Source organism: Dromiciops gliroides, chromosome 3 (genome assembly GCF_019393635.1).
Source record: "Dromiciops gliroides isolate mDroGli1 chromosome 3, mDroGli1.pri, whole genome shotgun sequence".
Classification (NCBI taxonomy): domain Eukaryota; kingdom Metazoa; phylum Chordata; class Mammalia; order Microbiotheria; family Microbiotheriidae; genus Dromiciops; species Dromiciops gliroides.
The window spans coordinates 113,614,054-113,640,601 of NC_057863.1; the positions used below are offsets into that span (position 1 = coordinate 113,614,054).

General features: G+C 34.0%; 1 protein-coding gene across 5 annotated transcripts in view; it reads right to left on the reverse strand.

Moving 5' to 3' along the window:
* Nucleotides 1-26,548, reverse strand: part of PCDH9 (protocadherin 9) — a 1,095,516-nt gene that overhangs the window by 622,966 nt on the left and 446,002 nt on the right. The window contains exon 4 of one of the 5 annotated variants that reach the window (XM_043999007.1): nt 22,753-22,818. The exons of the other annotated variants lie outside the window; for them this stretch is intronic. Within the exon in view, the coding sequence (XP_043854942.1) occupies nt 22,753-22,818 (66 nt within the window). The remainder of the gene's footprint in view (nt 1-22,752; nt 22,819-26,548) is intronic. 5 annotated transcript variants of the gene reach the window in all.

Genomic DNA, 26,548 nt, shown 5'->3' on the forward strand with positions numbered 1-26,548 from the left:
AACATTACAGTTATTTCTCACGATTCCACACCCTCATTGAATCCTGAAAGTTAAGCAAAACTGACAAATATATTAACCATGTATAAGAGCATATATAACATTTTTCTCCTATAGTCCTTCATTACCTCTCTCCCAAGGGAGAATTGTGAAATGATCTACATTTAATGAAACTATGCTGGCTTTTGGTGCTCATCAATTTATTTTCTAAACCATTACTTAGTAGCTGGGACAACAGAAAAGATGTAAGGGTTAAAGAAATCCTCTCTCACCCAATTCCTCATGCACCCAATTAAAAAAAAATTAAAATAACAAAATTTGAATAAATCTCTAAATACAGAGCTATATAATCTATCAAATCAAAGTAGATTTCTCTTTCTGCATTTTAAGTTCATCCTTTCTCTCCCAGAAGGTGAATAGTGTATTTTATCTTCATTCTTTTGGACTTCTGGTTTATTGTAACATTGATCAGAGTACAAAAGTCTTTCCAAACTGTTTTTTTTAATGTATATGGTTATCATTGCAAATGGTGTCCTAAAAGTCTTCGATTTAATAGCTTAAAATTGCCATAAGGCTTTTGTAGAAATTGTTCTAATTTTGCTCACTTCTCTTTGCATCCATTCATAAAAGTATAGATTCTTCTGAAATTGTTTATTTCATCTTTTCTTATGGCACAATAATATTCAGAAACTACAATTTGTTTAGCTATTACTCAACTGGAGGATTTCCCCCCATCCCCTTTATTTCCAATTTATGGCTACCTACTAAAGTCTTAAAAGATGTCAGGGATTCTAATAATTGAAAGAGGGGTAAAGCATTCCAAACATTGGGGACAGCCAACACAAAGGCACAAGGCATGTAGATAGAGCAAGTTGATATAATATACAATGTAACAAAAATAAGCAATAATAAAAACAATCCTAGGAACAGTACTTATTTATTATAATTTATTATAATTCCTATACAGAGGACACCAGAAGAGCACAAATTTCAGTTTGAAAATGTAAATGTGGATAGTGTGCTTGGCCTGGAGTTAGGAAGACTCATCATCTTCCTGAATTCAAATTTTACTTCAGACACTAGCTGTGTGACCCTTGGCAAGTGATTTAAACCTGTTTACCTCAGTTTCCTCATCTGTAAAATGATCTGAACAAGGAAATGGTAAACCTCTGTAGTATCTTTGCCAAGAAAACCTCCAATGGGGTCATGAAGAGTTGCCCACGACTGAAACAACTGAATAACAACAACACATTGGAAGGCAAGTAAGGTAATATGTTCCTTCAGTCTAATTTCTAACAGAAAATTAAAGTGTCCTTATTTATTCCACTCCTTCTGGGGTTCAGTCAGTAACACAGAAATTAAAACACCAACCTTGAGATCAAAAGTCAACATAAAAAAGCACATAACAAATTCACAAAATATATCTTTTAATTTTTTAAAAGTTTTGTTGATGAGTTTTCTTTTTCTATTACAAACATTTATAGATTATTACTGTTCATCAATTGAGGAAAGGATGAATAAGTTGTGATATTCTAATATGATGTAGTACTATTGTTCTGTAAGAACTGAAGAAATAGAATATTTCAAAGAACCATGGAAAGACATATCTGAACTGAAGCAGAGTGAAATGAATAGAACTAAAAGAACAATTTATTTTATAAGATAAATATTACAAAAAGGAAAAAAAAACAAATTTGAGGATTTTTTTATTGTAAGCTAGTGAAAATTTAAATAAGCAGGAAAACAAGTGTTGCTTCTCTTATAAAATGGCACTGTCCTCGGGAACATTTACATATTTCTATTGATAAAAACATTTTGGAGTCAAATATATGTATGGCATTGTGATAGTATTATAAGTTGAGAAAACTTGCATTTACAAACTACATTGGAGACTGCCTTGCTGGATGACCCTAGGCAAGCCACTTCTCTGACCATAGGTTTCTTCATCTATAAAAGCAGGCATAATAAATGTATCCAACTCACAGGGATATTAAGAAAAAGTAAGATAATGCACATAAAAATGCATCTTATAAACATTAAAACATGATAAAACTGAGCTATTATTATTACATACTGAGTGTAGAAAAAGATTATAGACAAAAAAGAAAACACATCCTGATACTGATAAAATATCTAGTCTAATATCTACTTTCTATTTTACATGTGTGATAGGATAAATGAACATATATTGAGACCTTTAAGCACTTAGAAGGAAGGCATAACTCAAGAAACTAGTCTTATTAATAATATGATAAGTAGTCTCTCCCTACCAACATCCTCTTTCAACTCCCCTCTATTCACATTTTCTATTCTCTAATTTGGATCTCAAAGTTCAGTCTGTGAGACAGCTTTGATCCCAAAGGCACCATAATTTCTAACTTCTGCTGATGTAATAATTTTAGACCCAATATAAAATTATAAACCTGACAAAGTAAAAACTGCTATAAAATAATAATGCCACTCTTTCTGACAACAGAACCAAATACTGAGTTACTACCCAATTATCAGGGTATATGTCTCCTCCAACTCATATGTCTGTCTTAATTTTGTTAGTCAGTTGACTTCTCAAGGTGAGACCATGGACACTGCTAAACAATAACATGCATTATAAATCACCTTTATGAAAAACAGTAGTTTAAAAAAAACACACGAGAAACTACAAAATTGAAGAGCTAGGCTAAAATAAATTAGATGCCTATAAATCAAGAACTCATCCTTATAAGATAGCAATTGACTATATTAAAACTAGAAGAAAGAGGTAAAGAAAAAAATGAAGAAAGGGATAGGGTAGGAAAATAACTTGACAGAATAAGAAATAATTATTTTAAAAGGAAACTGGAACTCCAAACAGGACTTGGAAAGTCACTGTGAGGTATCCTTAAATGTATAAGTTGTAATGAAGAAAATGATCTATTGTCATGAGAAACTATTTTTTTTTCCTGTTTCCATCAACAGAGTCTGGAACATGGGGCAATTTTTTTCTCTATTTTTATATTAGAGAAAAGCTCAAGTTTAAAGAAAGCAATTAATTGGATTAACTTTAGGCTAACAAATAGTCTTTAAAATAGCACAAAGCAGAAGAGAAGGGAAAAGCTTTATTTTGTGCCAGGCACTGTATTAAACACTTTACAAATCTTATTTCATTTTGTTCTAACAACCTCATAAGTTAGAAGCAATTATTATCCCTATTTTATAGTTGAGGTAACTGAGGCAGACAGAGGTTCAAAGACTTTCAACAACCAGAGTCACACAACTAGTAAAGTGTTTGAGCCCCAGTTTGAACTTGGGTCTTCCTGACTCCAGGACCTCCTGAGTCCAGGCCCAGTTATATACCGTGCTACTCACCAGCCTGGTTATGGATGTTAGGCTTAAAAGTAGTTTCCCATTTTGTCCAGTCTTACTTAATATTCACTGTGAGTAGACATTACAATTAAGGCTATATAGAAAAAAATGCAAAGGTAATAGTAATCTAGTAAGAAATGAAGTAGGAATATGGTATATCAACTTATGTTGAAATTGCTACCATAGAAACATGTTGCTTATTTTTAGTAAAATTGGAATATGAGTCTTTTTGAATTTGCATTCATAAAACTAGGTGCCATTTTGTTTTTATATATTTTATTTGGCTTTCCACCTGACATTTAAACAATTCATAATCAAACAGCAGTCAATCTTCCCATCCGTCATTCTATTTTATTTTCCAGTCAGAATGGCCAACCAGCTAGTTACTCCTTGAATTTCATATTCTATCTCAAATTTCCATGCCTTTGCACTGATTGTCCACTATCAGCCTTATCATCACCTTTCAAAATCCTTCTCTCCTTTCAAGACTGTTCAGCATCCACTTTCTGAGTCTTGAACATTTTTTGGTCAACATTGTTTAGTGTAATAATTCCTTTCATTTTACACAGATAAGCAGCAGTCTCAAAGCAGTGTTTCTTAGACTGAAGTTTTTGAACTTTTAAAATATATTTTGATAAAAATATATCAATGTAATTGGTTTCCTTTATACTACAATGAAATTTATTTTATGAATTTAAACTGTTATACTGAGAAAGGATCCACAGACAGTACCAGACTGGTAACCGGGTACATGACTCAAAAATTGGATAAGCTTCTCTGAAGTTAATAACTTAGAGTAACATAGGAAATTCAGCAGACTAGGACTTGAATTCAAGACCTCTTACTTATTAAGCCAGCCCTCCTCTTTGGTGTATGCCTAGAACACAGTAGACACTTAATTAAGGTTTAACAAATTGAATTGAATTACTGAATACTGAATCTTAAATATCAAGTAATTTTGAGACTTAAATAAATTATATTGATGATACTTGAAGTATATCATAGCAGCATAACTTTATTAGCTATGATAAATACCCAGCCTAAAGGAGAGAGGCAATGGCTTAGAATCTGTGACTTTTCTAAAGAAAAATAGTTCAATAGTGACAACTCTCAACTGACTTAGGACCAAAAGTTTTAGTTCAATCTTTTTAGTTATTTCTTTCTTGCCTCTGGGCTCTTTCACAGTTTGGGCTCCAGGAATCATTTTCTAATTATTTAACCTTGGGCAAATCACTTAACCTCCCTAAGGCTGTTCCATTTTCTATGAAGTAGGAAAAAAAACAAAACAGCAATCTGCTCTACCTTTCTTATCTCACATGGTTACTGGATAACTCTAATGGCATAATGGAGGGGGGAAGCTTTGGAAACTATATATAGCAACATAAATGTAAAGAATCTTTTTAAAGTCAATTTAGTTAGGCCTGAAAAATTGAACAACATGGTTAACTAAGGAATAGCCAGAAAAGGCCCTTTGTTTTAATTTATTTGACATGTATTAATCCAATTTCCTGACACAGTAAGAAGAATATTTGCAACATATAAACTATGAGTGATTAAATAAATGTTAGGAATTACTATTATAATTAGAAAATGTAATTGGTTAGATTATATATATGTTTATGTTTTAAATATGCTCATTTCCTTCTGATTTGCTTCTTTTTCAAACCCAAATTTTCTCCTCCCCCTTAGTTTTCTGATGGAAGGAACTAACAATAATTTTCTTCAGTGGAAGATTTAAAAAAATCAAATTTAAATCCACCTGCTATAGTTTAGAATGGAACTGGACCTTGCAGTTAATCTGTTCCTATATAGTACTTCTAAGATACAATTGTCATTATTTAGGCATCATCTTATATCTCTCAGAAACCACTGTAAACACCTCCCCATATTTTTATTAATTTGGGGTTCTGCAGTTTCCCTCAACAACATAAAGCAGTTCCCTGTCATTTAAGCTTATCAGATAAATACTGATGGATCCAAAGCATAGAATTTCATCAATAATTCAGAAATAATTCATTAGTGGTTTGATTTCATATTTAAATTTAAAATATCACTGATTCCCTAAAAAAGAAAACAAAAACTAAACATCTTAACACTGTTGTTGAACCCTTTGTCCTTTAGTATAAACAAAAACAAAACAACACTCTGACCCAATAAAGTGATGAACGAAAATCTCAGTAAATCATTAAGGTAAGTGAAGACAGCACATAAAGTCCAAATTGAGAGGAAATTGTAGTAAGGGTTTTATGTGGCTCTGATCTTGAGAGTACATAAATGCATCTTTATCGTTAACAATAAATATATTGGTCTGTGCTGCAGATTGTTGGAGGATATAGGACAACATTAAGTTGTTTCGAACTTGAAACTGATAACTTTTTTTTTTTTTTTTAGCGAGGCAATTGGGGTTAAGTGACTTGCCCAGGGTCACACAGCTAGTAAGTATTTAAGTGTCTAAGGCCGGATTTGAACTCAGGTACTCCTGACTCCAGGGCCGGTGCTCTATCCCCTGTGCCACCTAGCTGCCCCTAAACTGATAACTTGAAAGGAAGATCCCTAGAGGTACATCACCTTCTTTTTATGCTCCATAATCATTCTCTCCATGGATATTAATATTATGCAAAGAAAAATGAGTCTAAGTTTAGTTCTACAAAGTACTTTATCTTAGTTTTAGATTCATACTCCTTATGCAGATAAATGCCACTGTCTAAATATTGATTAACAAGGTCATTGGATCATGGAAGCTCATCCCTTTGGGTCCTCCACCTACTGTTGTAGATCCAAGCCTATACAATGAGGGCACTACTCTAGACCAATGGGACTTGACCTTCTGTGTCATAGAGCCTTCTGTCAGAAGTCTGGTGATGCCTATAGACTCCTTCTCTGAATAATAGTTCCTAAATCATTGAAGGAAATGCTAAGTTTCAGGGAAAGGTTAGTGAAAATAAAGATTTATTTCCCCATCTGAGTTCTCAGAATCTATGAAATCTATCCACAGACCCCTTGTGTGTCTGTGGATCTCAGGTGCAGAATCCCTGGACTAGTTGAACCTTCAGCTCCCTTCTTCAAACACTTGTTTATGATCTTACAATCCTTTCCATTCCTTCTCCTGTACCACAACCAGTATTCCCAGTCTTATTACACATTACTCCCTTTTATAAATATTTAGGACCGACCAAACTGGTCTCGTTTGCCCTTATACATGATACTTTATCTCTCATTTTCCAGGTTTTTAAAATAGCTGTCCTGAAGATTGTATGAAGTCCCTTTTACCTCAAGCTCTTTGAACCCTTAGCTTTCTTCAGGACTAAATTGCTGCTTTCTATATTAAGCTTTTCCACATTCCACCTCCATCTTTAGATGTTAGTACCTTACCTGGAAAATTACCTTGTATCTATTTTCTGTGAGGATTTGTATATGCATGCATATGTATTTATGTATATGTGTATATATGCATATATACAAATTTGTTTCCATATTAGATTGTAGTCTCTTAAGAGATCATGGACTGCTATACTTTTGTCTTTTTTCCTTGGCCTCCTATTATCCATACCAAAGAGTAGGCACATAATAAATACTTATTGATTGGCTGATTGGAAGCATGCCATACTTTACTCATACCCACACCATGCACTTATCCACTGCCCTTTTCGCACTGTGCAATATTCATTCCTTAGAGATTGTGGTATTCCATAATTCACAGTCATGTGACATTACCAGAATATATATAATCTTGTATTAGAAGGCTTACAGACTTAATTAGAGCTGAAAGGCACATTAAAGGTCATCAGATTTCATTTCAAAGATAAAATTGAGGTATAGAAAGTTTCTGATTTGTTTGAGGTCACACAGGTAGTAACTTCCTGTGAGCTGAGTCAAACTCACGTCCTTTGATTTCCCATCCTACACTCTTTTTTCCTAATCTGTTTTTTCTCTGTAATGTCAGTAAGATAAAACTGTGTTTCAGACAAAAACTTAGGGTCATTAAAAACAAATTTCCACAGACAAACCAGCTCAATTTTTTTCTTGCTCTTCAAATTCAGGACTGATTCATTGTGTACTAGATAAATGTTTCTGTATTATATATTGTGTTTATTCATTTTAAGAAGGAAATTATTTCTGTTTAAGGTCCTAGAAATTGGTTATTTGTATCTTCATGATTTTTTCCATTTTTTCCTACTACAGATATTGCTCGTGATATCTCTAAAGTAAACATAATATTGTTTACAAATAGGTTTGACAGAGTTAGGAATCATTCTGTTTTTATTAATTTTCAATATTTAAAATCACAAAACATTTTCCTTTGGGCACAAAGTACCAAAAATATTATTGGAAAATACACAAAAATAAAACAGCAGCTGCCATTTAAAAACACTGAAAGTATCTAAGGGATAAGTTAGTGCCAAAAGGACAAAATTTTATGCCATTGCCTTCAAAAACATAAACAAAAATTAAAAAAAACAAAAACCTAAAGTGGTTCTATACCAAGGAAGGAATCAAAATTGTCAGGGACAAAACCTTCCCCAGATGAACTCCTAGCTCAGAACAAGGGTCCTCCCTTTAGGCCTCTTGAATCTATGGTGCACATTAATTTCCAGCATGCTAGTTTGGCAGAGGGTCCATATTGTTATTGTTATTTATTTGCATGCAGCACATTGTGTTATATAAATACATCTGTGCCTCTTTCACATTCCAAGAATGGCAGGATTTTAATCACACACTTGATTTCAGTTGGGGCAGGGCAAAAAGCATGAACAATGGCCACTGAACACTTGAATACCTGTATGCCTGAGCACCAAAGGCAACAACTACTTCTAGAACCGTTAGAGAAATTGTGCTACACTAAATAAACAATTTTTTTTTCAAATCAGAATTACTGTGAAGGAAATCATGCTAAGCCCACTAATATTTTACACCAGTGTTTGAGAACAGTGTCATTATGTGATGCTGCTTCAGGCAGGGAAGCTGAAGCAATGGAAAAGGGAAAACACAACCTAGATGTCAATTTGGCATCAAATCAAAGCTGTCGACTTTTAACCACCACAGCTGCCTAGACTTCAGTTAACCTCTCATTGATCTTCCCAAATAGGATTTCATCTAAATCACCAAATTAAAAACTGAGACTGAGGCCTGGTTCTGCAAATTGAAAAATGTACAAATGAATTGTTGGCAAACACACTTGGCAGCTTTCAGTCACCCAAAGCTTCTGATGTGAGTCCCAGGACTAGGGGGCAGCTTTAGTGGGGGTAGAATGTAAAAATCAATTTTACCCCAGTTTGGAGACATGCCCCACAGAACATCTGGGACTGTGTTGTTAATAGATTTTAGTGTTGTTGACAATTGAGTGGTATAATGAACAAAGAGCAGTCTATCATTGTAAGAAAAGCTTGCAGTAAAGCCTCCAGGTAATCCCCAGGATACTGCTTTTCTAGGGGACCACAGAACAACAGAATAGCTTTTAAAAAATCTTTATCATCTTTCCATAGAGCTAGCTAGATTTTGAGTACAAACTTAAAAAATATGCATGCCTCTTGGGTATTAAAAAATATCCAGGAAATATACTAATTTCACAAATACCTTTAAAATGTCACTTTAAGGCAGAAGTGTCAACCATGTGGGCTGCATGTGGCCCATAATACTAGTGAGTATGAGGCCAAAATCATATTAAAATGTAGTTCCTATCTTATTTTAATGTGCATTAATTGAAATATAGATATATGTATGTATGTATGTATGTGTGTAAAATATATGGCATCAATGTTATATGTGTATATATGTGTGTATATGTATACATGTGTATATATACATGTGGGGAGAGGGAAGGAGAAAGAAATGGAGATACGTGTATATATATAATATATGTGTGTGTATATATTTGTGTGTATGTGTGTATACATATACACACATATACACATACATACATACATATACATACATACATACTTATATATCAGCATGTGTGGTTTTCTAAATCAGTATGTGAGCCCCTAGGGATCTTTGTGGTATGGTTGAGTCCCCCTACCCCATTTGTCTTTTAGTTTGACAGCACTGCTTTATGGCATATTAACATGTTTTTGGGGGATATCTAGATCTGTGATTTCACTGGTGTAGAGAACAAGAGTTTAGAAATCTCCTTTCACCAACATCTGTAGCTTTTAGCATTAGAGAATTCCCTAAAGCACTGACAGATCATGTGACTTGACCAGGTTTACGTAGTCAGTACATCTTACCAGTCTCTGGTTCCAAAGCTGTTCTTCTATCTATTATGCCACATTACCTATCTCTTACTATAATGTAGTCTTTTTTTTCTTTAAGTGAGACAATGGGGGTTAAGTGACTTGCCCAGGGTCACACAGCTAGTAAGTGTTAAGTGTCTGAGGCCAGATTTGAACTCAGGTACTCCTGAATCCAGGGCCAATGCTTTAACCACTGCACCATCTAGCTGCTCCTATAATGTAGTCTTAATAGAGTACAAATGGCTGGAATAATGATATTTATATCTGTATCAGTATACTGATATTTATCACTCTATGTGTATGTCTCTTTGTGAGTATACCTTTTTTTTAGTATATAAATCAATATACATACATCGTTGTTGTTGTTTGTCCTTCATTCTCAAAGATGACTATGACACCAGGTGGTGATGTCATGACTTGCAGAGAATTAGATTTAAGTGAGGGAGGACTCACTCTCTCTTCCAGAGCCATCTGGGTGCCGTAGCAAGATACACATCAGGAAGACTGGAGATAGCCCTGGATGCAGGGGGAGACTTTGGCCTTTTTAAGCTCAGTTTGACTTCTTACAAGGGGAGAAAGAGGAAGTGGTAGAGAGGAATTGATATCACTGGCAATCCAAAGTAAGAATGGCAGAATTAGGTCCATTAAGGGTATATAACCACTGGATTTCAAACGAAAGCTACAGGAAAAGAGACAGTGAGACACTGATAGTCAGACACAGACCAAAACTCTGTAATTTGTTAAACTTACTCCTCAAGTTCAGGGATAGTTTTATTTTTGTATTCACATCTCGCCACCTGCATCATGGTGCTGGACATACAGAAGATGATTGCTAACTTTAAACTTTAGCTTTTCTTGAGAATAAAATAAAGGTGGTGTGTGTGTGTGGGGGGAGCTGTATATTACAGTTGTTTTTTTTCCTTTTTTATGTAATAGGAAAGAGGTGCTTATACTGACTGCAACTCTATAATTTAAACAAATTCTTCTCAATATGGCTCTAAACTAGAGAAAAATATGACTAGAGGACATAACTAAAGTATGCTGTTTCTCACTTTTGCTGATTGTGGAGCTAGCAATGAAAAAACAAAACTTAACCCCAGTTTGCCTACTACCAAAATACTGTCGAATTTCATCCCTATTTGCACCAAAGATAAATGAGGACTACTTAGAAACTCCCAATTTTAAAAATTGGACCTTAATTCATTTTTCTTTCTCTCCCAGTAAAATTACATATCATGAACACACATTCCTTCAAGTGTTTGTATTACCTCAGGATACTGACCTGACTAGAACAAGCATGCATCATTTTTTAAATTATGGGAAAAGCCACTTAAAATACAAACGGCATTAAAACTGCCCACCAAAATTACAATTTTCAGATTGGGGGGTGGGGCAGGGCAATGAGTGTTAAGTGACCTGCCCAGGGTCATACAGCTAGTAAGTGTCAAGTGTCTGAGGCCAGTTTTGAACTCAGGTCCTCCTGAATCCAGGACTTGTGCTTTATCCACTGCCCTACCTAGCTGCCCCCAATTTTCAGATTTTAGTGAGTCTTATAAAAGCTCTTAAGGCCACTGAAATACTTTTACAATATGTAGCAGTTTGCTCTACATGGATTTTCTAAAAAGCCATTAGCTTCGATTGATCATATATACATATCTACACACATATAAAAACATAATACATAATAGGAAGAATTACTTGAATGAAAACTATCAGCCCCCTATTTTTAAAATAACACCATTCAAAAGTTTGGCATACTGTGTTTTGTGTAACTTTCCCATGAAAATTACAACAGACTAGCCAGGCCTGGTGGATATTGATGAAGGGACAACTTAACTTACACAGTTACTAAAGGTAATCATCATCTGGGACTGGTTCCAGGGAGAAACAATTTCCTTTGGCAGTTTCTGAAGCTTTGTTTTTGTTGGAAATTGCCTTTTGGAGCTTATAAAACTAATTCATGACTAGCTCCCTGAGTTCCTGCACACCCCATTGGCACTCCCCAGAGTATATGGCACATAATCGGGCTCTGCTTTTGGAAAACTTTCAGTAGTCTGTAGAGCCAGTCAGATTAGGCTAAAACCCTCTAAATCTTCAAAAGCATCCAAGGTAATGGAATATAAAGTGGTAATGGTGTTATGGTGAAGCCAAGAAAACACAGCAAAGTCAAGACATTTACATTTGAGTGTTTCACTGTTATCTAATAATAGAGGATTGGATCTTTTTGCGGGGGGGGGGGGGGGGGAAGGAGATCACTATTGGAAAAGAATTACATGCATTTAGTTTTTCTATCTCTGTCAAAAGGCAGAAATAAAATGAGTTGCTCCTTAGTTCCATGAGTTTTTCTTTTCTCACTATAAAAATGCTTTTTTTTAGTTCATTCATTTCTGTTCAATTTTCTATTTATATAACTGTGAATAACATGAAATCTATTTTTGGTTCATTTTACAAGCTATGACACATTTAAAGTATTGAAATTCATGCATTCAAACATAAATAGTTGCAAAACAGTTTTGATTATTTTGTTGATAATTGATGTTTCAGTAACTTAAAATTTAAAAATTAAAGTTTAAATGATGGTTACATAGCATTGAGTTTTTATTAAAACTCTGAGTTTCAGAAATAATGCTTTCATATATCCTTATTTTATATTCTTTTTAACATGGAAATGTAAATTACTGATATTTCAAATATTTTTTCATAAGAAGAATTTGGAGTATGTAATGGATGACACTGTGACTTAGTCAAGTTTATACAAATCAGAGGGAAAGTCTTACAACTGACCATATAATACCAGCAGTAAATTGTCCAGGTGTGAGAAACATCTGATTTAGTCCATAATGTTTAATGAGTTAAAATATAACACAGAGAAAAAAATTTCCGCGTATGAGATAAATATAAATACATGAAAAAATTCAACAACATGGGAATAACTCAATAGAAAGAAAACTTTGTGTTTTATTTGTATTTGTTATTTTGCAATAATGAACTGTGAATTTTCAATTCACATTGAAAAGCAATCAAAATTCCTTCCATGATAAAGAGGAAGAAAATTTAATGGTAGATCTTATGCCAAAGGACAAACATTTCTGGTAAATTTGAGGAAAATAATTTTTGTAATTTCAGTCATGCAAAGCCTGTCTTCATATTTCCTATTGTTTTACTTCAGTATTTTTATATGAATGTAGTATTCAAAAATATCTTCCTGTTCCCTAATCATATGCAGCTGGATCAATTCCACTAACATGTAGAATGTAAGGTTATAGAGAGAGAATATTAGACTTAATCTAACTTACTAATATTTATCAGCATGGAGGGGAAAAATACCCTCCAACTAGATGAAGAGCCAAGGGAGGGGGAAGCTACATGGCACAGTGAGATTAAGCTCGGGTCATGGATTCAGGAGGACCTGAATTCAAATCCGGCCTCAGACACTTGACACTTCACTTACTAGCTGTGTGACCCTGGGCAATTCACTTAACCCCCATTCCCTGCCAAAAAAAAAAAAAAAAAAGCCAAGGGATGGATATTCAAACTTCCAAATTCTGGGATAAGATACCAGTTTCCCATTGTTACTCTTCTTATTTGGATGTACCTAAATGATGAATGTCAGCTGCCTCTGTGTTAAAGTGTTTGAGTTGATGGGGAAATGACAAGGGAATAGGGAAACCTGTGACTTCACTGCGGTAGTTAACTCTATGAAGGAGGACACTTCCTCTACCAGTGCAGGTCAGCAACTCCTCAGTGATTTAGGAAACTTAGAGAACTGAGAACATCAAGAGGCTAAGTGACCTTTTCAGAGGAAAAAAAAAAAGCTATTACCCACCTAGGGCAACCTTTGAATTGATGTATTCCTAGTTCATTCAGTCAGTCACCAAGCCTAGGGTTCAATTTTCTATCTGCTACATCACGCTGCTTCTCAGAAATCAGATCATCACAGATATAGAGCTTAAAGAGACTGGAAATCTTTTAACATTCCAATGCTAAATTCCTCAAGTTCTCCTAGGTAGTCAGTAGACTTACATTAGAAATCAGATCATCTGACTCCAAGTTCAGTGTTCTTTCTACTATCCTTTTGGCGCAAATGCCAAACTCCCCAAAGCAAGCATTCTTCAGGCATCCCTTTCAATTTCTCCTCATCTTTGACTTTCCCCCTCCCTGTCCTTTTCTCTTTTCTTCCAATCTCTCTTATACCTTCCTTCCTAAAATCAGATGTAGGAATCAGAGTAAGGGTCAGCAGTCAGAATCAGGAGGGAGAAATATGGAAATGGTTTTCATTGGTGAATGAATCATTCCGTTTTTTATTTTCCTTATCACTATCTCTATTCTGCCATAATGTTCACTTACAACATTTATGCAAATCACATATCTCAGTCTTTACAGTTAGATATGCCTTCCTTTTAAAACCTGTCTTCGGGGCAGCTAGGTGGCACAGTGGATAGAGCACCAGCTCTGGATTCAGGAGGACCTGAGTTCAAATCTGGCCTCAGACACTTGACATTTACCAGCTGTGTGACCCTGAGCAAGTTAATTAACCCTCACTGCCCTACAAAACAAAATAACAACAAAATCAAAACAAACAAAAAATTATCTTATAAGCCATCTTGATGTAGTTATGGAGATTGGCAGCATCTTCAACAAATAAGCAGTAGGAAGAGAGGGAAAACCCCAAAACAATACTTGCAGTATTGAGGAATGAAAAGTGGTCCCCTGAACTTGTCTTTTTGAGTTGCCATATTTTCCAGAAACACTGAACCCAGAATACATGCAGGAAGCCCCGAATGTGTCATGGATGAAGCTCTCTCACTGCCTAGCTGACATAATTTGTTATTTGCACCCCAAATTGGACTTCCTGTATGTCACTGAGAGTCAAAACAAGCTCCCGTCAGTCTGTTGTAGACAGGGAAATTGCTCGTGCAGCCAAGACCCTTGTAGATAAAAAGATGATTCTATCTTCATAGACAAGCACTTCCCAAGGGGAAAGAATAGCTTTTGCTGGCACCTTGCTCCTCCTATTAGGGAGGGGTTTTGTCCTTGTGCCACTTTTTACCATACCCCTTTAGGTGGAGATTTGTGTTTTATCCTCCTTCTTTTGCCCTATTGTCATAAATATGCCAAATTCTGTATGGATTGTGAACCCTTTGGGCTCCACATGCAGATTCATTTCTCTTGTCATAATCCTAGTTTTCATCTTAAGTCTCATGAAGCTGTGATTCCCTGTTGACAGCAGTCACTCTCCTCTAACATTGTCAAATTTACTCTTTTAGGAGTTAAGAAAAAGATCTCTTTTCTCTATTTTCAATAAAAATTTCCAGAAAATGTAAAAGTGTGTTAACAGGCCTTAGGGTTTTGTTTTTGTTTTTGTTTTGGCATGTTGGATAGAGTGCTACCCTGGGAGTCAGAAAGACCTAGGTTCAAATACTTCCTCAAACATTACCTAAGCTTGTTTGACTTTGTACAAGCTACTAAACTTCTCTCAGCTTTAGTTTTCCCATCTATACAATGACAATAGCACTTACTTCCCCAGGAGGTAATAATCATAAAATAGGATAATATGCGTAAAATTACTTTAATAACCAAGAAATACTTTAGGAATTTTAGCAGCTATTATTACTATTAGTGGATATGAAGTCTTCCATCTGATCATTATTCCTCAGAGTTTCTTATGTAATTCCTTCTCTATTCTTGCATTGTCACAGCCAAGACTACTTCACATTCCCTATAAAGACCTGCTAACACCAATCTCTAGTCTTTCTTTTATCTTCTCCATAATCTTCATCCTGGAGTTTTGCTTCTCTTAAGACAACTACACATTTATTTATTCATCTTATAACAGATGGCATTATATATATATATATATATATATATATATACACACACATACATACATATGTAGAAATATATAAATATCTATAAGTAGAAAGACATCTATGTATATAGTTCCATGCTGAATATATATATATATATATATATATATATATATATATATATATATATGTAGTTTTTCTGGGAAGGAATGAATAATCTAATTCTAAAACTGAGTAAACAACATTATTGAGTTTTAACACTCTACCACACAGGAAATTGATAGCATAATGACATAGTTAAAGAGGGTGGTCTTGGACCTTGGTGTAGTCATTTAACTTCTTAATTAGTTCCTCAGGCAACTCTCCAAAACCATAAATTTCAGAGAAGGGGTCAGTCTATTTTAGTCATTGGTATCCTTTAACTGGGGGCTTCCTTTGCCAACAGAATAAGAGCAATTCAATAAAACCAGTTATCACTAAAACAGGATTTACCTTTCCTTTTTAATAATCCACAGCCTGGCAAATTTAAATAAGCTTTACATACTGTTTTCATTATAGACAATAAAAGAAAGTGAATGTGTATCTATGTATATCTAAACATATATGTGTGTATGCATATATTTACAGTCATGTATAAATATGTAAAGATCAGTGCTGTGCATCCAATGAAAAATTGTTCTGAAATTAAAACTACTTAGTGACAATGCATTCAATAAATTTTACAATCCTTTTGTTTTACTTCATTAAAATGAGCCAATAATAGAACAATTTCCAATGCTAGCCCCAAAAGAATTATATCAAGACCCATGTGCCTGTTTGTTTTTTAATATTACTATCAAAGTAAACATGTTTGAGTTTATAGTTGTGCCATTTTACAAATATATGGGTGAACATAAATGCAAATGTTTCCATCCATTCTCCACTTGCAGGAGAAAAAATGATGCATGGGATTTAACTTACAGGCAGCTCATTTCACTGTGCTATTTATAATGTATGATGTGTTAATCTCTAGTAACAGACTTTTATTCAAAGGGGAGTAATGATGACATTCAAATTAATGTTTCTTATTTGAATAATGCAAACCAAAATAATCCAGAACAAACGCAAATTTGAACAAGTTCAAGGAGATTACCTTCCCCCACTTAATAACCAAATTCTAGTCCTGTAAATTATAAAATGCATTGTTGAGAATACAACATTTATTCTAGCTAACACCTTCCACATAAATGCCATTTATCTTAAAAGGGAATTTAAAAATTATAGCTTTTAAACAATGTCATACAATGCATTTCCATATATAGTGAGATTGAAAGAGAGTTTGTGAATTGATGAACTTCAAGCTAAATTTAACCAAAGTTTAGTTCAGGGCCAGTAAATTTCTAGCCTCTACCCTCCCCTGATCCAAAGCACTGAAAACAAAACAAAACAAAAATTTAAACTTACTAATATTTCTTCCACTTTTTTTAGTCTTACCTCTTAAGTTCTTCCAAATATATATTCTCATTGTATTTTATAGAAAGCATGAGACTGTCAGGTCTTTGATGGCACTTCCAAAAATTTTGAAAAGTGATATTTTAAAATTAAATTTAACTTCAATAATGACTTAGTAAAACTCTTAGTTAGCAAGGAAAAGTAAGAAATTATAAATTAAATCCCATGATATAAAATGTCATTTGGCTCTTTGACCCTCGGACATCAATGAACTTCCCTGGTCTCAATTGTGCAACTATCATATGAAGGGAGTGGTGATATGCTTTTCAAAGTGTCTAAAAACTACTTTGCTACGAACATTTTTAAGTAGTAATAGATTGTTTTGTTCAGAATTTTCTGTAAATTGTAATTCCAAATCATCTCTTACTATGCGTATAATGTCACATCTACAGTTGTTAGAAAGCAAACTCTTGAGGGCAGAAATGGTTATCATTTTCTTCTTAGAAGAGGCAACTAACTATGTGGTGCATAGATAGAGTGCCCAGCCTGAATTTAGGAAGACTCATCTTCTTAATATTAAATCTAGCCTTAGACAATTACTAGCTATGTGACCCTAGGCAAGTCATTTAACCCTGTTTGCCTCTGAGTCTCATCTGTAAAATAATCTGGAGAAGGAAATGACAAACCACTCTAGTTTTTTGTTTTTGTTTTTGTTTTTGTTTTTGTTTTTGTTTTTGTTTTTTGTTTGGGCAATGAGGGTTAAGTGACTTGCCCAAGGTCACACAGCTAGTAAGTGTCAAGTGTCTGAGGCTGGATTTGAACTCAGGTACTCCTGAATCCAGGGCCATTGCTCTATCCACTGCACCACCTAGCTGCCCCCCACTCTAGCATTTTTGCCAAAAAAAAAACCCTCAAATGGGGTTATGAAGAATTGGACACAAGTGATACAACTCAACAACAACAAAAATTCTTCTTTGATTAACCTGCAAAAGCTTGATTTGGTTGTGGCCAAAGCAAGTAGTCAAAGTCTATTTGTTGAATTAATGAACCTTTGATACTTCTGTAATGGAAGACATATAAGAAGCCCTAGATCTTTAAATGACCAAAACTGATATTATGGAAGATCATTTAAATTTTAAGAATGTTAAGTACTAGCCAAGCCTAGACCCCTGTTATGAAACATGTTATTCTAGGTTCTTTCATTGTGAAAGGTACTTATTATGTAATTCAGATTTATTGGCCTTTACTCTTGGCCACTGGTGCTCTTATTTAAGGCAAATGTTAATTTAAAACAATCCTTTGCCTGACAACATCATTCTTATCAAAAAGGTAGTTATTTAAATGTTCTTCCCTCCTATGGTTGCTAGTAAACCATGTCAACAAATTCTCACACATCTGCATACATGACTAGAGCAAATAAAAATTAAAAGTACATCAAGAATTATCACAAAATAAAAATTAGCTTACTTATGCAATAACCAAATGCTTGTAAGTACAATTAGCTTTAAGATCATGGAACAGCAACATAGGGATGGATCTGATTTTCACTCCAGTAGGGCGTTTGGTCCATATGCCTCTTTGAGTATTTCTGCTATGCATCTGTCTCACGACAAATAAAATCAATGGATTCACTATCTATTACAGTCTGGAACAAGCTAGATTTCAATTACAACAGGATAGCAAAACAGCTGGGAAATCCCCAAGGGAAGGGGCAAGAAAGAAGGGGGTGAAACAGTCATCAAAAATGCTACACTGTAAGGTGCTAATTAGGGAGAAATAAAGTCGAGTTAAAAAAAAAAACACCCCTAGATGATCTATTTTAGGGAGACTATTTAAATAAGAAGAATAGTTCCCTAGAAGGCTGGCCTCCACATAAATTCATAGGTAAATTATAACTTGAGTTTAGTTAAAAAGTCTTTATCTTAAAGTCTATCTCAATTTAAATAATGAAAAAAAATTAAAGGAAAATAAGTAGAAATCTTGCATCAAGTTCAAGTCTAGTTTTAAGACTACTTGCTATACATTTTCAGGCAAAAAACAATCTCAATAATGAACGTTGTGAACTTAACTCTTTAAATAGCAAAGATGTTTGCTAAGTAAACAAGCTACACATGCGAGGTTATTTAAGAATATGTAAGTAGTAACTTGTTTAATATGGGTATGTTTATAGTATTATTAATTTGAAAATTATGTTTCCTCTACACAAGATATATAATGTTAATCTGATGTTTTCTACACCCATTTTTGGTGGTGTTTTAATAACATTAACAATGAGAACTGCAAATTAGAATATAATGCAAAAAGTACAAGAAATGCTATTGCCAAGAAAGGAAGGATTAATTCCATTATGTCCTTTTAAAATTAACATTGGATACAAATTACATAGTGGTGACATGCTTGAGTTTTATTTTATATGATTCTTCATGACTATTACATAATTATGCACAGATAATACTAATGATGGTAATGACAACAATTTCTTTTTAATTGCTTCATACTTTTCAGGAATTCAGACTTCTAGGAGGAAGGAATTATAATATTTTCATCTTTACAAAAAAGCTATAGGAGATATTCTCAAAAGTCATTGGAATAGTTGGGAAATTAAGTAAAGGTCTTTGTTCACCCAAGTTGGGCTCTTTCTGGAGGTCCTAAACTCATTGGACTGAGTTCAATTGCTATATGCAGGTCAAAAAATCCATAGAAAACATGTCTTCTTAGTTCTATTTAGCTTCCTTACAAAGCTCAGAAACAATGAATGACTCATGCAAGATCACACAGGTTCTTAATATGTAGCAAAGTCAAGATTAACTCCTGTGTAGTCTCACTCCATATCTGGTGATCATACAACTCTACCACACTGCCTTGCCTTAGTCTACTGCAACAATTTAACACTGAAATATGCACAATCTGGTGACAGAATGAGTCAAGGAAGAAAATATGTGGTAGGCCAAAGCAAAGATACAGCTATTGAAACTCTGTGATTAACCAACTGCCACTTCAACTTTATTCTATATGAAGTTAACTGAAGGATGGAAAGTAATTACTATACATGAGTAACTTCCAGGTAGACTTAGTTATATGCTTGTTATGTGCCCCAGAGGAGACATTTCTCACTATCTTCATTAAGTATGTTTAGAGGGTGACTTACTGCTTTCTCTAAAATTTAAAATTATTGCATATTTTACATTTAGAAAATATTTTGTACAGTTTATATATAGATTGACAGAGAAAGAAAGATCTTCAGCATACATACACACACGAATACCTGGATTTGGAATGGCTAAGATGTATCTCGGAGATCATTTCTATTAGAAGGATAACATATGGAATACCTGAGGGAGACTTGCTAAAAATGCTGTCCTCAGGTCTAGTCCATAGGATTGCTTTATAAAATGAAATAATCAATATTTATATTTCAATAACTAAAGATTAACAAATAGTATGTAAGATAGAACCAATGTTCATAGTCTATCCCAAAGCGAGGTGGCTTTAGTGAAGGAGTTATAGTATATTTTAATCTTTAAACTTTCAAGGGACTAAGTCTGAGTCCATCTGTCAAGGAGATTTTTTTCTATGAATCTATGGTTTCCTTAGGGCAGGTTTCATGAAAAGAAATTTAAAGAACAACAACAAAAACCCTACATTCCTATTTTATAATATGGCTTTCATAGTCTTATTTCCTTTATTCCTCAAATCTGAAAACATTATCCACATCTGGCTCTTAATTTAAATGAGAAGCTTAAGTTTTGGAGATTTTTAAAAGAAAAAATAAAAGGCTGTGGAGCTTCCCTCCAACTTGAGTAAAATGTCTAAGAAAACATATGACCATAACTGACATATTATTGCATCAAGTCTATTGGAACCACTTGTGGGATTCAGACCCATGGTCCTCAAAGTTATGCCTCAAAACTTCATGTATTGGATATAGACACATACCCAACAAGCACATGTATGTATGTGGCACAATAAACATGTATACATATATTTTCATTAATGTATGCTTTGCCATGTGCATATATATGTATATATATATGCACATATGTTTATGTACGTGATGTATCCTAGTGAAGTTTTAAAATTCACAGCCTGTAGAATTCTTGTTAATATCAGTGTTGGTTCAAGGACATCTGAAAAACATTATTTTATGAGGAAGCACAAAACTCTGGCACACTTTAAACATTTGCCCTTCACCAAGAAGCAAAATGGAAAGCCTACTTGATGTGTCCTCTTAAATGTGCCCTGTAGCATTGTGTTTAATTCTCAATGAAATAAAAAGCAATCATAAAAGTATAGGAAAGGTCAGTTTTCGCAATGTCAGGATAGTCTATCATGTAAATAAACACTTAGGGACCTTTCAAGACTCAAATTAAGCTAGCAAATATGTATTTAGATGCTTCTTAAAATGCAGATCAGTGAAATGATAGCTGATAATAGCATTCATGTATTTAGGGACTTTAAAACATGGATTATTGACTAGATGGACCATAATGCTTCCTTTGGGACTATTACAGTCCATCGTGTAAACACATACAAATAATTTTAAAAAAAATGTGCTTCCCACCAGTCCATAAAAGCTTCCACTGAACTAAATAGAGTTCAGTGGACATTTATTTAGGATAGGATTTGTTTTTAAAAAATGAAAAAAAAATCATTTTATAGGTTTTGTTCTGTATCATATATTTCTAACATTTGCCTTTGTTTCTCCTCAGAATTTAAAATTCCCATTATTCTTGTAAAGGGGTAACTGTGTGAAACAGCTACTTTGTTAAACAGTGAATCAGATTTGATCTGGCCTTTTTTTTTTACGTCTAAATGCCTTTTAACTGCTAAAATACTAAAAGGGATGTTGTCTGGCCATCTGTAAGGATTTGGATTTGCATCTATTTTTAGAATTCTCAGACCAATATTTAGTAGTTCTGAGATATGAATTGTGAGTTTCTATTGATTATTTAAAAAAATATGGGGCCACCTAACTAAGCAGCTTTGCTCAGTGCCCAGCATATCATAGGCACTTAATAAATGCAAGCTGACTGTTACTATCATTGAGTAGTATAAGCAGTCACAGTCTTCTGGTAAACATTTCACTTATATGAGTTTAGCTTTTCAAGGATCAGTCTTCATTTGTGGTTCTGCATAAGATACATATGAGTAGTATAGAAGGGATATGCTTTAAGCACTGAACAAAATGACAAATTGCTGTAGAACTTATGGATTGTTTGACAAAGTTTTGCTCTCCTTTATTTTCTTATATACCCTGGCACAGTCATTGACAAAAAGGGCAACAAAAAGAAATTCAGCCTTTTTTGCATACTTTGTAGAAAGATGGGTCAACCTAGACATTATGAGACATGATAATACCATCTTCTAGTGACTGTGTAAAAACTGATTTTGTGCCTAGGCATCTTGGGGTAGGCAGTACTGTGACTGATTAAAACATTCTCAATAGGATGTATTGACAATGACTAAAGAGGAAGTTTCAAAAATGCTTTCATTAATTGTATCTACATATAAAATAAACATATATTCACCTGTATATGAATGTTTATACATATTACCTAATTAAAATAATTTAAGTGGGTTTTGAAATAGTATTGATAAAAGTTTTGGCCTTAGTTTTTCTTCTAAACAGGTAAAGAAAAGAACCACAAGAAAGCATACATGATTAGAAACTTAGAAAACACTTAATAGCTTTGTTTTCAAAGCTACAAAGGGACTCCTTAACATAAGATCTACATGAAAGTATTTCTGAAACACTCTGCTGGAGGTACATCAGAATTCGTTACATCCTCTCTCAGTGATCATGACCAAATTCATATACCCTTGGTTGATATTTTGTAAGTAAAGGTGATTCTTTCCTGAATGTCTGATTTTAAAAAAATACATTATTTTCTTTTATGAATTTTTTTTTGTTTATTTTTCTTTAAATGGATCTGATATCTTACCACCCATGGTTTGTCAGGTACCCAAATCTCCCACAAGTACTTCGGCATATCTCCAAAATTCAGTGCCTAAAAAGCAAGTAATATTTTAATAAAAAGATGTGTCACTCATGCTACAACATCTCTGTTGTCTTTTCCCTTACTGGTTAATAGAATAAAGCTGAAATTGGCATTACTAATGTGTAGCTCCTCAATGGATATGTATCACTTAGAAGTTGAAATTACAATCATTTGCAGGGGAAAAAACTCTTGGACAGAAAGAAAGTTAAAAATATTAAAAATTAAAAACAAACAAAACCATGTATAACTTATGACTAACCATGCTTTCTGTATGACTAGGCTTTTCCAATATTGCACATGTAACACAAGATCTACTACTGACATCAAGTTTTCATTTTTTCCGCTCTGTATCAAAAATGTTCGGTCTCACAATTAGACAGTTTTAAAGGCTCTATTAACATTTTAAATTAAGATATTATTAATCATGTTTGCAATACCTAAAGGGCTCTTGAACTGTCACTAACTGATGAATAAAAGTAGTAGTTTGGACCTTGAATCTGCCTCAGGGGAAAAAAAAGAAATTATAAGAGGAAATATAGTATGTCCTAAAGAACAGTTTACCCAGCTTTGACTTCCAATTCCAAGACTTATGTGACCACTCAACTAAGCTCTCTATGACCCTGGATTCAGGAGGACCTGAGTTCAAATCTAGTCTCAGACACTTGACACTTACTAGCTATGTAACCCTGGGCAAGTCACTTAACTGTCATTGCCCTGAAAGAAAAAAACAAACAAAACCTAAGCTCTCTGAGCCTCAGTTTTTTGTACCATATACCTCCCAGAATTGTCATGAGGAAAAATGTTTCATAGAATTCTTAAAATAACATTTAGATGTGAATTATTAATATCATTTCTGCAAGTGGTTTTGTGTCATGCTATTTTGAATGATGAGGATTTCTTTCATCTGTTGTAAAGGGGTCTATATCTCTTAATACTTTATATTTAAAATACTTTAAATATATTAAGCAATTTTATACATTCTAACCCATCATGCACATTGAGAGAAAAGGTCACAGAAGGACATGTATGAGGCTTTGTTGAATTCTCCTCCATGATAATATAATTAGAAGTATAGTTATTTCTTGTTTGTTTGTTTGTTGTTGTTGTTTTTGTGGGGCAATGAGGATTAAGTAACTTGCCTAGGGTTACACAGCTAGTAAGTGTTAAGTGTCTGAGGCTAGATTTGAACTCAGGTCCTCCTGAATCCCGGGCCAGTGCTTTATCCACTGTGCCCCCTATAGGATGGGTTTTTAAAGGAAGGCATACCTAACTTTAAAGACTGTAACTATGACAAATATCACTCATGTTGCTGGGTGGGGTCTTAGAACATAGGGCAGTAAGCTAGAATTTGATCTTATTCTGGAGGATAGAGTGAAAGTTTAACAAAATCAACTTGTTAACAAAAAACCATAAAATCAAGAAATGTTGATTATCCTTAATAGGAATCCATAAAGAACCTATGGATTCATTCAGGATGCCATTTTACTATAAGTAACTTAAAAAAAATACACTGCTTTCATATTATCTTGTGCATGTATAATTTCTTCTTGTTCTGGTATAGCATAAATATAAGCAAAGCTATTTTTATTCTCTACTGAAGAAATTGGTTGATATTCTATTCAGAACTGATTACCTTTTCTTGGATTAGAATATAGCAGTGGGAAATATCAGAAAATATTAGCTCTTACAAGGTTATAAACCCCTACAAGGAGCAGAGGTCTGTTAAAAAATACAACCAGATAATCTCTCACTTATCTTCCATGTGCTCTATTTTCTTCTAATGTTAACATCACAGTTTTTAAAGCTTTGAAATACTATGCCTACAGACCCAGAAAAAGTTCCTTTCTTATCTGAACTGAAATATTGGATAGAGTTGAGGAAATTCTCCTTTTCCAACTAGCTATTTTCAAAGAACTCCTGCATTAAACCAACAGAAATCTAGTTTTGATTCTTCTATCATCCTTTGAATATGAAGCCCTGCACCTTTGCTCAAAGAACTTAAAACTACAAGTATAACAAAGGAATGGGAAGTATTTGAGGAATGTTTCTAAATTTTATGCCACCAACAGAGGAATTTCCTTTCTTTGATGTTTTGCTCCAAAGCACCAGTTTCTAGAAATACTTCAACTAATATTTAAATTAAAAAAAAAAAAACTGAACACCACACTGAATGGTATGCAAAATTCCTGACTACATCAAGCATACTCAGAGAAGACATAAAAATAGAGAAATGAATGAAATAGCAAAACTTCACAACTCACAATAACCCTGTGTGGAGATGTGTATCAAACTGCTAAACTACTCAGGAAATTACTTTAAGAGAATGAAATGGGAAAAGTCACCTACATATAAGAGATGGAAATATATAAAAATACATAGATTTTTAATGGAAACTTACAGGAACTAAAATGTGAAAGAATTTAAAAGAAGTCTTCTAAATTGAGAATGGGGTGTGATGGCACAAAAATATACTAAAAGAAGACTGTCAGTTTCATACTCTACTAGTAATATTCACAGGAAAGAAGTAAATCTTTAAAGAGATGTTTCCAAAGAACAATTAAGAAATTTGCTCAGAGTTCTCCAGTGCAGTATATGCTGCTCTTTCTAGCCATTAAACAGTTTATGTGATTTTCCCCTGTCTCCCCCCAAAGTATGAGCTCCCTTGCTTTTCTTCCTATGGTTCTCCACTGCAGAGATGTCTTCCTGTCCAAATATCCCTCTATTGAAATCTTTCCTGTTTGTTTGAAGGCCCTGGTTAAAAGCAACTGTTGCTAAAAGGCAAAAATTATATTTTTCTCTTTCAAACTTTAGTAGTACTTTGTTCGTCCATGATTAGACTGTAATTTTATCAGGTAGGGGCTCTATTTGATCTAAACTATGCCCTTCCCAGTCCATCCCTCCCCCCATAAGTGAAAAATACATTGTGACAATCAATTACAGGCTTGTAGAACCAGAAGGAACCTCAGAGATAGTTATTCCAAACCTTTCCTTTTACAGAGGAGAAAAATGAGAATCAGAGAGTGTAAGTGACTTGACAAAGGTCACTTAGGTGGTAAGAATCAGAACCAAGTTTTGAACCCAGGTCTTCTAACTCCAAAGTCAGGGGTTTTTCCACTCCACTACATTTCTTCCCATCTAGATATCAGATAGACTATTATGCTAAGAGTATGGTTTACTGGATTACAACTTCCAATAAATGAATGCTTACTGAATTGAACTGAATAATTTATTTTTTCCAAGTTTATATAATAGATCACTATGTGAAAAATGGATAATTGTTAGTTTTCTTATGCTACCAGTAACAATTGCATTGGGTATTCAAATACCCTGTATGAAAAGGGTCTTTTTCCTTTTTATATGAATACCAACTATACAGAGCTTTGTCACTAAAAAAATACTGGATAAATAAGAAATCAAATATCTTTCCCTCTTTGCTGCTTTTTTGGGTGATCACTTTTCAGAATGCCATTCTATAGCTGGATATAGCTACGATATAGGTAAAAGAACCACTGTGCTATAATCTGGTCATTTGGACATATTTGAATATTCAGCAGGGTGTGTCCTTATTCCTATAGTGGGATTTGGTGAAAATGCTGAACTTTGAATGATCAGACTTAAGTCTGAATTCTGGCTCTGCTACTTAGTTCCTGTGTAACAATGATCAAGGCATTAACTTCTATGACTCTCAGTTTGCACTTCTGTAAAAGGAGAGTATTGGACCAGATGACCTCTCATGTCC